The sequence below is a fragment of the Polistes dominula genome, unplaced genomic scaffold (assembly GCF_049000335.1).
Source record: "Polistes dominula isolate Pdom_NZ unplaced genomic scaffold, Pdom_raw_medaka contig_23, whole genome shotgun sequence".
NCBI lineage: Eukaryota > Metazoa > Arthropoda > Insecta > Hymenoptera > Vespidae > Polistes > Polistes dominula.
Window position 1 is genome coordinate 3688075 of NW_028300963.1, and position 14473 is coordinate 3702547.

Here is a 14473-nt window from a genome sequence, read left to right on the forward strand (position 1 = left end):
TGACCGGTAATTTTTTTGAAGAAAAATTTATCTTATGTCATTGGCCATTACTTCGTAATTGGATGGATAAGTAAAACTATTTAAGTTATTTTTATTAAATAATTCATTTGTACACGGCCAAAGAGCTGAATGGGACGATAAATAATCAATTGCATCAGTGACCGGATCTTCTCATTTACTATGGCTCGTACAATTGGGAAATGCCATATAGGCTAAGGGGTTAAAAATGGCGTGACGCAAATAAAAGTGCATCACTAGTTTATTCACGATCGATTAGCAAAACTTTTGGCGATGAAATTACGAGTTTACTTGTAAGACCAATTGACAAAGTGTTTATTGATATAATCATAGAAAATGGAAAATGTATATACGGAAGTAGTTAGAAAAAAAAAAAAAAAAACAACAAAGAAAACACCAATGTGGTGCATTGAAACAAAACGATCGATCATTTGCATTTTTTTAAATTTCAATACATTCATGTGAACTCTTTTTTTTTTTTTTTATTTAAATATTTCCATAATTCAACGATTAACATTATAATATGATCATTACAGTTATTCAATTTGCATTACTATGCAAAACAAATGAAATTATCAATAACTTGTCATACGTGTCGCGTTAGAAAAAAAGAAGAAGGGGAAAAATTCTTACATATATTTTCTTCTTTTTATAATGTAGTAATGCAACTTTTCTTTTTTTCTATATTTTTTTCACATATTTTGCATACGTATTGTAAATAAATAAATAAATAAATAAAAAAAAAAAACAAACAAAGAAAAACAAAAAAGAATATAATTTCCCATCGATTAATAAAAAAGAAATTTAACAAGTGCGAAAAATAATGAAAAAGTTATTGATATTTATTTTATTATCATTTTTTTCGATCACACATATTTAAGTAGCAATGGATGTCAAGATTGTTGTATTGTTGTGTATGATTCACTTATCATCGTAACGGAAAGCGCGATCATATAAAAGAGATTGATATCAGCTTTAGAGAACCAGTACCTTGTTAGCCGTCAAATAGAAATGATCTCAATGGAAAGTACTATTATCACTTTGGCATTTGTTGCCATCGTATTCTTCTTATTGAAGCTTTACGCAAAGTTAGTAATTCAATTTTTTTTTTGAAAAAAAAAAAAAGAATAGAATAAAATTGGAAAAAAAAAATTAAAAAACAAAATTAATCTCTCGATATTTGAATTAATTTTCATTTTTTTTTCTCTTCTTTTTATTCTGGGGGGTACGACGAGGGTGTAAGAGTTTATTAATTTTAAGGGTTTATTAATTTTATTCAAATTTCATACGAATTATTAATCTTATTTGTTTGTTTCATTTTGCTTTTAGATACAAATTGAATTATTGGAAGAGACGGGGTGTCGAATCATTGCCGAGCAATTTGTTGTTCGGTAATTTTAAAGAAGCCGTGTTATTTCGTTCAGCACCAGGATGGCATTTAGGCCAATTGTATAAAAAAGCACCTAAGGATGCTCCGTACATTGGTTTTTACATATTTCACAAACCGTGTTTGCTTTTACGCGATCCAGATATAATCAAGCAAATTTTAATAAGGGATTTTGAAAATTTTTCCGATCGACATTTTGCTGGTTCCAATCAAAAGGACAGTATTGGAATGAAGAATTTGTTTGGTTTGAAAAATCCCGCATGGAAATATCTCAGATCGAAAATAACGCCTACGTTGACACGTGGAAAATTGAAACAAATGTTTCCACTTATGATGGAAACTAGTGTACCTATGATGGAACATTTGAAAAAACAATCAACTATTAATAATAATAATGTTACAATTGTTGACGGTCAAGAATTAAGTTACACCTATACCACGGATTTGATCGCATCTGTTGCACTCGGTACCAAAATGGATTCTTTCAACTACCCCAATGCCGAATTCACGGCTGCTGGTAAATTTACTTGAAAAAAAAAAAAAAAATATATATATATATATATATATATTAATTTAATTAAATGTGTTTTATTTTTGTTTCCATAGTATCAGAATTTTTCCATGGATTTAAAAGAATGGTAGCACTGGTAACTGTATTCTTCATGCCCGAATTGGTTGAAATCATCGGTTCTAATATACTTTTCAATTCGAAATTTGTTAGAAAAGTATTTTGGAGTGCTATGGAAAATCGTGAAAAAACTGGCGAGAGAAGGGGTGATTTTATCGATTCGTTGATACAATTGAAAAATGGCCAACAAAATCCTAAATACAGTGAGTAATTTTAAACGAATTTCAAATAGAAAAAAAGAAAGGGAATCAATTGAAATGAAAATGAATGGGATTACTTGTTGCAGAATTCGAGGGTGAAAATCTTTTGTATCAATCTGGTACATTTTTTTCCGGATTCGAATCTAGTTCAACGTGTATGTCATTTACACTTATGGAACTTGCAAATAATATGAAATGTCAGGAACGTGCTAGACAGGATATTAATAAAGCAATTGACAAATATGGATGGACATATGAAGCATTTAACGAAATGAAATATCTTGATCAAGCCATTGCCGAAGGTTTGAGATTACATCCGCCAGTTTCTACGATAGATCGATACACTCGGCAAAATTATCAGGTATTTTATTTATCAATTTTTTCGCGATTAAATTCTAGCGACAAACACTTAAAAAGGTGTGTGTGTGTGTGTGTGTGTGTTGTGCAGTTTGATTAAATGAAACAAAAATAATAACTTCTTTTTCTTTTCTTTTTTTTTGTTTTTGACATGATCGTATCATGCTACGATAATTGAACCGTTCAGTGATCGAGTCGATCAGTCGATTAACTTCACTTTTTGAAAAATCTTAAATTTTAGTGTCAAAGCACTTGGTATAGTCATAACTTTTTATATTTATAATAACTTTCCTGAATAATAAAGATTAACACATTATTTCAATCGCATTTCTCAACTTTTTGTTTTATGGGGTTAATCGATGCGTGCACTGAACGACTCAATTACTTGAATCATTTAAAAATATATTTTCAAATAAATTAAAACAAGAAGTTTCTACTTCTTGTGTTTTTCTTTTTTTTTAATCTTTCATTCATCTTATTTACGAATAAATATATAATATATAAATTATTCGAATTATTTTTCTTATAACAATAGTTTACGAGAATTAGATAAATATTTTTTAAACTAAAACGTGATAATTTTATATTCATTATTTTATTTATAATATTTCTTTCAATTTTCTTTTCTTTTTTACTTATTTAGCAATTCTTCAAATTCTAATTTATAAATTGCATACTTCAATGACTCGACAATATTTGATTACAATTTTCGTTAATATTTGCTATGTGGCATTTGATTTTTCTAAAAAACGATTGTAAAAATAAATCATGAGATTAGATAGTAGAAAAAAAGGGGATTTTTTTTGAATATATATATATATTGTACTGTACGATAGTAAATTTATAAAAGATAGATAATAATAATGAAATTGATTAGCAAAGATAATTGAGATTAAATTGCATTTACAATATCCGTTTGCAGATACCGGGAACTGATATAATCATTGAAAAGGGTACTCCAATTTTTATATCTCTTTATGGACTTCAAGAAGATCCCAAATATTTTGACGAACCGGAAGTTTATAATCCGGACAGATTTGCTGAGGGTAATCATATTTCGGATGCTTATATACCTTTTGGTATTGGTCCCAGAATGTGTGTAGGTATGTAAAAAACAAATCAATTATATATAATTATATATGTCAAACGAATATTAAATATTATTGCTTTATGACATAATCGATAAAAACAAATTGTTTTTTTTTTTTTTTTGTAATTTGATTAATAACATTTATAAATTTGAGCAAGAATTTATATTTAAGTAATTTAAACTCAAAAAAGAGAGAGAGAGAGAGAGAGAGAGTACACCATGTATATATTTATCGTTTAAATATATATTCTAGGTATGAAAGTTGGTCAACTTCATGCAAAAGTGGTATTAGCTCATCTCTTAAGGGAATACGAAATTTGGCAAGAGGAAAAAGATAAAAGCGTTTTGGATCCACGTTCAACTTTTACAGCAGCAGCTAATGGAATAAAGCTTCATTTCAAAAAAATAATATCATAAAGTGACGAACAACAAAAATTAATGCTATGTAAATAATATGCTTAATGATATTTTACAATTTTTTTTTTTTTTATACAATCGTTTGTAATAATAGTAATAATAATATTTATTTTGATAACTTATATCAATTGATTTAATTTAATACAATTCAAATATATCCCTGTATTATTTTCAATTAATATAGAATTTTTATAATTATTATTATATATAAACAAGTTTTATAAAATTGTTTTTGTTCTCTTCTTTTTTGTTTTTTTTTTTTTTTTTTTTTTTTTACAAAAATTGGATAAGCAACTGTTTGAACATATTCTAAAATTTGTCAAATAAGTTGTGTCGGTATTGTAGAACTATTTAGAAATTTTGATTGAACACCTTACAGTATGCAACACATTATACATCTATACAAAAATGATATCTTTATTTAGCGGCTAAGAAATTAATATTCTAATCAGGAACGATAGATCATTTGTATATTAAAATACTGTACTGTTTCTAATGTAAAAATTCCAATTATCGATTAAAGTATTATATTATTATTAATATATAATATAATAATATAATTAAAATTTAAAATAATGTGCATTATGTAATAATAATAATTGTAGGTCCCTGTTTTATCTCATTTTTTTTTCCATCAAAAATTCCGCGTTATTATTATGTAACATTATTATTATCATTATGTTCAAGTATTAAGATAAATAAAAACTATTATCTATTTTCTTGACACGCAATATTATTATGAATTTTTTAATGAATCAAATCAATACTGATTTTTTATTATGCAACATCATAGCAAAATGATTAATTAAATAGATTATAACATTTTTAACGTATGAATTATGTATCATATTTAGAATAAAAACACAAAGATGACTATTCAATTATTACTGAAATGATATTATAAAATCACATTTTATAATATCACTATAGATATACATATACACATACATATATGTATATCTATAGTGATAAGATTATCTACTACGTAGATTAATTCCATTTCATGCTGCTACCTAATGCGTTCATCATTTCAGTCTATTCTTGAATTCTCGAGATGATGTGTGTCAGGAGTCGTTTTTACTCATAAAATTTATTTCTTCACAATCGAGTTTATTAATTAAGCAATAATAAAATAAATTGATGTGTATATAACAAAGTTACATAGTGTTAAACTAAGTGTTACAATTAATCAGATAAATTAATTCAAAAAGAAGACAAACAAATTAATCTTTATTCAAAAAATGGCAATTATTGGTAAACAAACAATTTTTTGTATTTCTATCATTTTTCTGTATATACAAAAAAAAAAAGTTGTTATGAATTTATGAAAGGTCACGCATTAATCATGTCAATAATATTTACAGGTTTTAAGTTTTTTATTAACGGATTGTTATTCGTTTTAACTCTCGCATTTGTATTTTATTTATGGATGAAATACAAATTTTCGTATTGGAAAAGACGTGGTGTACCATCATTGCCAACAAGTTCGTTATTTAAACAATTAAAGGATATCATTTTTGGTCGTAAATCTGGAAGTATGGCATTGGGTGATCTTTATTTAGAAGCCAATGATAAGGACAAATTTTTGGGAATATATATCTTACATAAACCATTTTTATTAATTAGAGATAATGAACTTGTTAAAAGTATACTAATCAAAGATTTCGATGTATTTTGTAATCGATATTTTGCGGTTAAATCGGCGAATGATTTGGCTACTTTTAATCTTTTCTCTGCTGATAATCCTGAATGGAAACATCTTAGGTATTCAAAATGCTAACTCATTCAATCAATCAATTATCAGAAGTAATAAAAAGAACTTTGCACTTGGAATACCATCGGTTACGTCAGCACTAAAGATATATATTTAACTTTCGACGAATCGAAATAATAATTAAAAAAAAAAAAAAAAAAAAAAACAAAAGAAAAGACAGGCATACAGATTTATTACAAAGTTTTTTATTTTATTTTATTTTATTATTTTTTTTTAATACATATAGAAATTATAACTTTATATAATGATATTTGTTTTTATATTTACGATGCAAACAAAAAAGTTATATCTAGATTATACGTCATTAATATTCTTTTACCGTATGATAACTGTACACGTGTTAACTAAAAAAAAAAATAAAAAAATAAAAATAAAAAACACGTAGAGTACGTAAACAAATGTTTACGTGTTGTTAAAATAAAAATAAAGTAATACGCACAATAATGAAATCTGATTAATATGCGTTAATTAATTTATTATTCTTACTTGGTATTTTCCAAATGCAAAATAGGTAAATTTTTTTTTGTTATAAATAATGAATATAATATCTTTGTACATAAATAGAGTTAAAATGTCTCCGTTATTTACGAGTGGAAAAATCAAAAAATTATTTTATCTAATGAACGAGACGTCCGAAACAATGGCAGATTTTCTTCAAGAAAAATTTCAACAAAATTCTAATATTACGATAGATGCCAAGGACGTTTTTATGAAATATACCACAGATGTTATATCTACCGTGGCATTTGGTGTTCGAACTAATTCGTATAAGGAAGAAACTTCGGAATTTTATCGACAAAGTAAGCACCAAGCTTGTTTTATAATCTAATCAAAACGATCAATTTTTACAAATTGTAAAATAATCAATTATTTTTATATTTTTCCATACACAGGTCGTTTACCATTCAAGGCAAATTTGAAAACGGCATTAACGATGTTCTCGTCTTTCTTCTTTCCCGAATTAAATAAAAATCTTGATTTTAAAATGATGGGAGAATCTAGGGAATACTTTAATAACCTTTTTTGGGAATCTTTCCATGAACGAGAAAAATCTGGAACTAAGAGAGGAGATCTTATTGATTATTTAATTGAATTAAAAAATGAGGAACAATATGATGATTTTAGTAAGACTAAATTTACACGCGTATATCAAACAATAATAATAATAATAGTATTATATAAATGATAAAAATGTATATGTACGTATATAATAATGATAATGATGATGATGATTATTATTTAGAATTTGAAGGAGATGTCTTGCTCGGTCAATCATTGATATTTTTTATCGCTGGTCGAGAAAGCACTGCCACTACGATATGTTATGCCCTTGCTGAACTCGCGAGACAATCTAATTTACAAGAAAGATTGAGAAAAGAAATACATGAAACATTAAAATCCGAAGGATTCACTTACGAAGCCGTTCAAAAAATGAAATATCTACATCAGGTGATCTCAGAAACTTTGAGATTACATCCACCGGCACCGATCATTGACAGAGTTGCTATACAAGATTATGTGGTAATTAAAATGAAAATTTGAAAAGTTTAATTATTCGCTAGTTTTATAACAACAACAAAACTAGGATGCAATAAATTGTTTTGTATTTTATACAGATACCTGGAACAGATGTACTTATTGAAAAAGGAACACCAGTTTATACGGTATTAACTGGCATGCACGTAGATCCGAATTATTTCCCAGATCCATTACGTTTCGATCCTGATCGATTTAGCGACGAAAGAAAAGCTGATATTTTACCGTATACTTACATGCCCTTCGGTGATGGACCAAGAGTCTGCATTGGTATGTTAATATTATCTATGAGCTGAAACGATACCATAAATATATCATTATTTTGTTTTCATTTCTTTTGAATTCCAGCCATGCGTGTCGGCATGTTACAAACTGCAGTTGCTTTAATACGAGTACTTAATAGTTATGAAGTTTCATTGAATTTAAATGGAAATTATAAACCAGATCCTACAAATATGTTCATAACACCTGGTAAAAATTTCACATTGGATTTAAAGAAAATAACTGTGGAGAATTAAAAATATCAAATATATACTGTAATGATTGATTACAATGATTATCTATGTAAGAATATGATTATGATAAGAGACAAAATTTTTTCTAATTATACTATATACATATACATTTTATAACTTTATAAATATATATACATATATATATATTTGTATAAAAAATGATTAACGATTAAATTTATGATTACTTGTATTTCATTTCTATTTTCATTTCGTGTTTATTTAGATCGTAATTATTATTTCGGTAAAAGGGAAAGATATTTCTTAAACTCAGGTATGACACAATCTTTAGGATTCAAAGGAGTTTCCGATGTAAGTATGTCGCTTAAGTATTGAGGGAAAAAACACAGAATCCCTTTACTAGCTAGTCTAGCCCAATCGATTGGTTGTTGGACCTGCTTTGTATTCACAAAACAATGAGTTATTTTTTTTCCTGAAGAACTTACGTCGTAAGGAGGGCTGCAATCAATCAAAATTCATTATAACGTTATTCTCTTGATTACACATAATAATATTTCATTTTGAATGTGATACAAACCTAGCCTCTACAACAGTACCACCCCCTGCCTCGATAAGTCTTTCAAATTGAACATATTTTTCTGCTGATGCAAATAATAGGGCCACTATATCATGAAATGGACCACGAGGTTCCTTTAGTAATTTTAGTCTCCATCTATAAGCTGCTGCTGCTATTGCACAATTCACCTCTCCTACAGGATCCGGTATAATTCCTTTACTTTTTGGATTACCCCATTCATATTTTTCTTCCTATTAGTTTTTGAATAGAATAATCATTTTATATTTTTATACGTATGTAATATTTTTCAAATGAATAATACACAATTGAATAAATCGATACTAACGTCCAAGAAATTACCATTAGCTTCAGAATCTCGCAAATACATGCAGTGTATAACCCATTTGCCAGCAGCTATGCTACCGAGCAATTTTTCATTTCTCGATAATTTCAAGCACATTAAATGTGTTGCACTTGGATCAAAATTCTGATCAGTAACTACAACTCCACCAAGTTTTCTTATTACCTGTTCGTGGATTAATCTGTCCTGTAATAAAAATGAAACGTTATTATGCGATTTACGTTAATCCTATTATTTTTTTTTCTTTTTTTATAGATTTTTATTCTATACAAACTTTTATTCCAGAAAGCATGAATTTTCTTTTAAAATAAGGTTGGGTTTTGTCATCTTGATCCTCTATTGACATATTTTGAGTGGAATTAAGATTACTTCGATTATTGTCAACTTGATGAAGGTCTTCATTAGATCCCGATTCCTCGCGTACTGCGGACTATGTTCAAAATATATTCCAATATGAATGAAAAAAATTTTACAATAATAATCCCAATCAATCTTTAAAAACTTACAGGTCTAAGTAGTTTGCGAAAACCAGGATCTTCCCATCCTACAGTATCTGGCTGTGAATCTTTGTAAATAACTGTAAAAAAAAGATTATACTTTATAAAGTATATTCATTTTATCGGAATAAAAAATCAATGACATTATTTACATACATTTATGAAGAGAATCCGAAGGTTCTGTATGTTCGTATCTTTTATTTTCATTAGATATTGATTGCCTGTTCTCAGCACTTGAACTCCGTTGAAGTGCTTCCTCCAACTGAGCTATTTGACTGCAACAAATATTATATATAAATATGTTTATTTTCAATGTTTTCTCCAATATCAAGAATTGCAATAATCTTTAATACAACTTACAGATTTATTTGTGCATTTGCAATTGGACTATTCTCTTGAGAGAAATGTAATTTTCTATTAATTGCATTATTTTTCAAAGTTGTATCATCGTTCTCTTCATCTTTTTTGGATAACTCTTTATTACTATTATCACATTTAGGTGACATTGAAGTATTAGCTTCTTCCTAAATATAAATTATGTTATAAATGTACTATTCATTCTATATAATATATATAGAATAAAATACCTCTGTCTTTTGTCCTTGATTTTTGAGTTGTTCCCATAATTGTTTCTTCAACTCTGAAAGTGGCTGTAACATTTTATTAATTTAACTTCTACGAAAAAAATAAAAATAAAAATATAAATGTACAATAATACATACTGTACTGGGAGCTCTTCTTTTTGGAAGGGGTTCTTCTACTCGTAAATCTGGAAAATTGTTTACCCATTTGACCCATGCTTTTCTGGTATCTGGAGAAGGATTTGGTTTAAAAACTTGACCATAAGGTGTTTCTGGTGTTGATACATGAAATGGGGATTGCGGTGTACTATTCATAACTAAACTAAGTCGTTTATTTATCAATGGAGTGTCTTCATTATTCGCTTCTTGATTCTGTATAAAAATAAAAATATTAATGTTTTATATATTTTTAAAAGATATTTTATAATTATTTATTATTACCTTAATTTGAGGTAAAAGTCGTTTGGGAGTAAGAATCGTTCTAGGAGTAGACGTACCAGATTTTAATGAATTTTCTTTTACATTACTCACATTCGGTGATTCTGGAGGTCTTTCTGGAGCTATTGTAAAGCAAAATTTTCAATAAAAAATCATATAATACTATTATATACAAACTTATTTACCTATTGTTTCTCCAACAAGATAAGGTGTTTCATCTAAGCGTTTCAATTTTGTTCCACAATCCTTTAACCATTCAGCAGTAACAGCTGGTAATTTCCATTTAACTGCTGCTTTGTATTTATGTCCCTCGGGAGAAGGACAAATTAAATGAGTACTAGCGTAAGTATTTTTTTCAATATTTGTTTTACGTGCAAGTATGTCTTGGCATCTAAAAGACAACCATATTTATTATTTAATCAAATATCATTACTGTACAAAAATATGGAATATATCTTACACAGCTCCAAGTTCTTCCGCCAATTTAGAAAGATACATTCTTTCTATTCCCGTATACATACTTAAAGTAATGATACAATCTCTTAAAGGATTTATATCTTTACTTATAGAAAATGGTTTATGATAATATTCTATATCAACTATTTGTTCTTGATTTTTACAATCTTCCTGAAAAGATGAAACATTATATTTAATATTTTTATTATATATAATAATATTTTGTTTATCATTATAAAACTTACAACAAATAGATCAGTGACAATTTCATTAACTGCGTGTCTAAGTAGTGCTCCATGTATTGGCACAACAGCAAAGTCTGGGATTCCTGAGTAAGCATTTGATACAACTTCACCGCCTAAACCATTAACATTATCCTGTACTTCGTCATCATTGAAACCAATTATAACAAATGTAAAACCTATGGAGTATTATTATATGTATTATTCGATTGTTTCGTTTCATTTCATTTTCATATTGTATTATTCACATTTGAAATTATAGTTTAATTATATTACCAGCAAATATTTTTTGAGTAGCATCTGGTTCTTCTTGGCTAAATGGTACAGTGCTATTATTTACCGACTCTCTGTTTTCTGACATTATTTTTCGTCGATTATTTTTTATATTTGTCCTAGGTTCCATAGATCTTTCCATTTTTTTGTCAGTGATGTCAGAATAAGGTTTTAAAAATTCTTCCACCGATTTATCGGATACTATATTTAAAAAATAATAAATATTTATTATTTAGGCAAATTTGATAAGACAAATTTCTTCATATTACCAGCAATATTTTGAAGATATTGATTTAAAATGTCCTCTTCATTTTGTTCCTTTGATGTTTTATTAATATCGAAACGTGGAATTGGTGGTCGTTTGGGTGGTTGCAACATTTGTAAATTCTACAAATTTGTAATTACTTTTAGAAATTGATGATTAGAAATTATTTACATGAACTTTGTTACGTTAAAAATAGAAAATGACCTTTTTACTTAAAGGAGAAGGAGGAGGTTCGTTGTTCGTCTTCGTAATACTACCTTTCGATTTGAAAAATAAAAATTGTTCTTCTGGTGCGGGCTTTTTCAATTTCATACTTTCTTCTATCCAATTAATGTTTAATATATGTGGGCTTAAAATTAATGTACAATATTATCAGAAAATATATTGAATTGATAAAAATGTAGAATAAGATTAATGAAAAGAAAATATCAAATAAATACCATAATCCTGATGATTTCATTAATTTGATTTCATTAGTAGCTTTATTTTCATCTCCAATAATAACATGCGTTAAAGCATCCGATATGTCATTCAAACGTGTTGCACTACCAACATTTAAAATTCTATTGAGTTTATCCCTTTGATTCATTGTAAATCCGGCAAGATAAATCTGTAAAAATAAACCATCTAATTGAATACTCTCTGAACGTGTTTTATAATAAATTACAAAAAATTAAAATAAATCAACTTACATTGCAGCCATCTAAAAATGGTCCAGCCAATTTAGCTTCATTGAGAGATAATCGTTCTAAAACTGCAAGCTCTGTACCTACTAATAATTATATAATTTTATTTAACAATTATTTTTATTTAGTTTTTGCATTTTTATAATTTGCATCTCCTTACCTATTTTTGTCACTGCAGAATCTAAATTAAAAGCACTAGAATTTGTTGATGCTAAACTTTCATCTACGTAATTGTTTAGTGGTAATTCACGATTAATGGTACTTATTGTCGAAAAGTTTAAACTTTCCATCTCAGATGCTATAATTATAGATTAATTATTGCATAATAAAATGATCATATTATTTTTTTAAATACAAAATTAATGATAAAATTACCTCGCGTTTTCTCTGGAGTTGAACATGCTTTAGTAGATTTAATAAGATAATTATTAAACGGTAAAGCGTAACCAAGTTTCACACTTTCATATACCCATTCTGGTTTTAAGCATGCTATATTATTTTGCATAGCAAATGTTAATTTATCAGTTAATGAACTATTTTCTGGTGCAATAACAATTTTAACTTTTAAGCCATCTAATGGACCCATGAATGTCTGAAATATCAATATATATTTGTTTTATAGGAAATATATAATAGAGTATATAAAATAAAAATGTGTTATATATATATATAAATCAAACAAAATTACCCCTCCGTTACTATTGATCAAATTCTTAATTTCTTCCTTTTGTCGTTTGGATAAATTTGTTGACGTAACAACTAAATTCATAAATACAGGACACTTATATTTATCAAATGTTGGATCCTTAGCTTCAATAAAATTATTTAAATTTTCTTCCCATATGGCTATGACCCAATCTTTTGTAACAATCGGTATCTTCAATTCTACAGCTCTCTAAAGATAAGATTAAAATACATTATATAATAATATATTTTTTACAATGTGATATAAAGATATTATCAATTGATCTCACTTCATATTTTGCAGACATGACACAATTTGTAACTAAGTGCGTTACACAACTACGTAGTTGTTTAGTAAAATAACCTCCCATGTATTCTACCATTTGTTGTATCTGAACCTACGGACACATATGAATTAATTAATGATATAAGAAATATAAATTTTATATTAATGGTAAATTTGCAAAGTACTTTCATATCCGGTGGCAATCCGGATACACATATGCAAAGTCCTCTCATGGCTGTTGTAAAAATTGGACTTGTACCCTCCGGAATAGGTTCTCCATTTAAAAAACATGTTAATAAACATCTTGGTCCAACTATTCTGCTAAAATATAAAGACAGGTAGAATTAACAAATAATCTTAAACGTATTACATAAATAGTATCAAATACTCCACTTACGAACACTTAAACTCCTGTAATTGCTCAAAAATACTGCCTTTAAATTCTTCTAATACTAATATATCTGTCTTCTCAGGTTTTAATTCTTGACAATCCTCTTCAGTAATCCATACAGATTTAATATTATAATCACAGCATCTCTGAAATAATGATATTAAATAAGATATGATTTATTTTGTTATTGATTAAAATTATTTCATTGCAATTTAATAATTTGTGTACGTACATCGAAAGCATTTAACATATGAATAGAACATTCATTTTCAGATTTATATTTGTTTGGAATAACAAAATATATATTTATGTTACAATCTATTTGGCTTCCTTGGCTCATCATTGTTGAAACTAAAAATAACAACGTTATAGAAATTATAAAATAGAAAATTAATGTATTTCATTAAATTTGCGTGTATATGTTATTATAATATTATGTATAATAAATGTATATCTTTAATTTTATATACAAGTTCATGTTTAAAAATTTCTAAACATACCAAAAAGAAACTCCTTATTTCGAAGGTTATTTCGTACGTTAGGTTATGTTCCTATTAAAAATCCCAAATGTTGTATAAAAGAATTTCTATTTAAATTACACAATGTGATTTACTGAATGTACGACGAGTATTTTTGATTATTATACTAGAAATAATTAAATATTTAATTCACATTTGTCTTTTTCATGACAACAGTATCTATGAATGAACAGCCTCATGGCGCTAAAAAGTAACTACTCTAGTTTTTAGAAACTTTCGAAATTGTCAAGAAGCATATCAATGATCATAATCTAAAATACATAGTAATTTTTTTTTATTAATTATTGATTAGAAAAAGAAAATCATTATTTTTCATATAATAATATATAAAAATTTAA

General features: G+C 27.0%; 3 protein-coding genes across 7 annotated transcripts; 2 read left to right on the forward strand and 1 right to left on the reverse strand.

Annotated features, from left to right (window-relative positions):
• The first annotated feature begins 954 nt into the window (after nucleotides 1-954).
• LOC149032525 (cytochrome P450 6k1-like) lies at nucleotides 955-4219 on the forward strand. Its single transcript, XM_089172805.1, has 6 exons — nucleotides 955-1106; nucleotides 1348-1922; nucleotides 2012-2236; nucleotides 2320-2594; nucleotides 3513-3693; nucleotides 3934-4219. The coding sequence occupies exons 1-6, from the start codon at nucleotides 1030-1032 to the stop codon at nucleotides 4095-4097; spliced, it is 1497 nt and encodes a 498-aa protein (XP_089028931.1). The 5' UTR covers nucleotides 955-1029; the 3' UTR covers nucleotides 4098-4219.
• A 909-nt stretch (nucleotides 4220-5128) lies between these two features.
• Nucleotides 5129-8112, forward strand: LOC107065586 (cytochrome P450 6k1). Of its 2 annotated transcripts, XM_089172804.1 has the most exons (7): nucleotides 5129-5351; nucleotides 5462-5861; nucleotides 6436-6671; nucleotides 6765-6995; nucleotides 7115-7392; nucleotides 7488-7677; nucleotides 7756-8112. In XM_089172804.1, exons 1-7 carry the CDS (start codon nucleotides 5339-5341, stop codon nucleotides 7923-7925), a joined length of 1518 nt encoding a protein of 505 aa, XP_089028930.1. In that variant the 5' UTR covers nucleotides 5129-5338; the 3' UTR covers nucleotides 7926-8112. The 2 variants fall into 2 exon arrangements, with proteins under 2 accessions (XP_089028930.1, XP_015174918.2); XM_015319432.2 differs by lacking the exon at nucleotides 5129-5351 and having other exon boundaries at nucleotides 5428-5861.
• mus101 (mutagen-sensitive 101) lies at nucleotides 7948-14337 on the reverse strand. 4 transcript variants are annotated; one of them, XM_015319691.2, is made up of 26 exons: nucleotides 14097-14337; nucleotides 13829-13947; nucleotides 13603-13742; nucleotides 13391-13523; nucleotides 13210-13317; nucleotides 12924-13130; nucleotides 12611-12827; nucleotides 12396-12533; nucleotides 12242-12318; nucleotides 11990-12159; nucleotides 11754-11898; nucleotides 11554-11671; nucleotides 11288-11485; nucleotides 11015-11190; nucleotides 10774-10940; nucleotides 10499-10704; nucleotides 10317-10435; nucleotides 10017-10247; nucleotides 9882-9944; nucleotides 9655-9818; nucleotides 9451-9569; nucleotides 9304-9374; nucleotides 9072-9227; nucleotides 8783-8983; nucleotides 8458-8687; nucleotides 7948-8378 (listed from the first exon to the last, which is right to left on the reverse strand). In XM_015319691.2, exons 2-26 carry the CDS (start codon nucleotides 13937-13939, stop codon nucleotides 8156-8158), a joined length of 3888 nt encoding a protein of 1295 aa, XP_015175177.2. In that variant the 5' UTR covers nucleotides 13940-13947; nucleotides 14097-14337; the 3' UTR covers nucleotides 7948-8155. The 4 variants fall into 4 exon arrangements, with proteins under 4 accessions (XP_015175177.2, XP_015175175.2, XP_015175176.2 ...); XM_015319689.2 differs by having other exon boundaries at nucleotides 12242-12321; XM_015319690.2 differs by having other exon boundaries at nucleotides 13391-13526.
• Between the last annotated feature and the right edge of the window lie 136 nt (nucleotides 14338-14473).

Coding starts and splice junctions, on each gene's coding strand:
- LOC149032525 (XM_089172805.1), top strand. CDS start 1,030: ATGATCTCAATGGAAAGTACTATTATCACTTTGGCATTTGTTGCCATC. Junction 2,237..2,319: donor CCAACAAAATCCTAAATACA/GTGAGTAATTTT, acceptor TACTTGTTGCAG/AATTCGAGGGTGAAAATCTT. Junction 2,595..3,512: donor ACACTCGGCAAAATTATCAG/GTATTTTATTTA, acceptor ATCCGTTTGCAG/ATACCGGGAACTGATATAAT.
- LOC107065586 (XM_015319432.2), top strand. CDS start 5,443: ATGTCAATAATATTTACAGGTTTTAAGTTTTTTATTAACGGATTGTTA. Junction 6,672..6,764: donor TTCGGAATTTTATCGACAAA/GTAAGCACCAAG, acceptor TTCCATACACAG/GTCGTTTACCATTCAAGGCA. Junction 7,393..7,487: donor TTGCTATACAAGATTATGTG/GTAATTAAAATG, acceptor TATTTTATACAG/ATACCTGGAACAGATGTACT.
- mus101 (XM_015319688.2), bottom strand. CDS start 13,939: ATGATGAGCCAAGGAAGCCAAATAGATTGTAACATAAATATATATTTT. Junction 9,819..9,881: donor ATCAAGGACAAAAGACAGAG/GTATTTTATTCT, acceptor ATTTATATTTAG/GAAGAAGCTAATACTTCAAT. Junction 9,570..9,654: donor GCAAATGCACAAATAAATCT/GTAAGTTGTATT, acceptor TATTTGTTGCAG/TCAAATAGCTCAGTTGGAGG.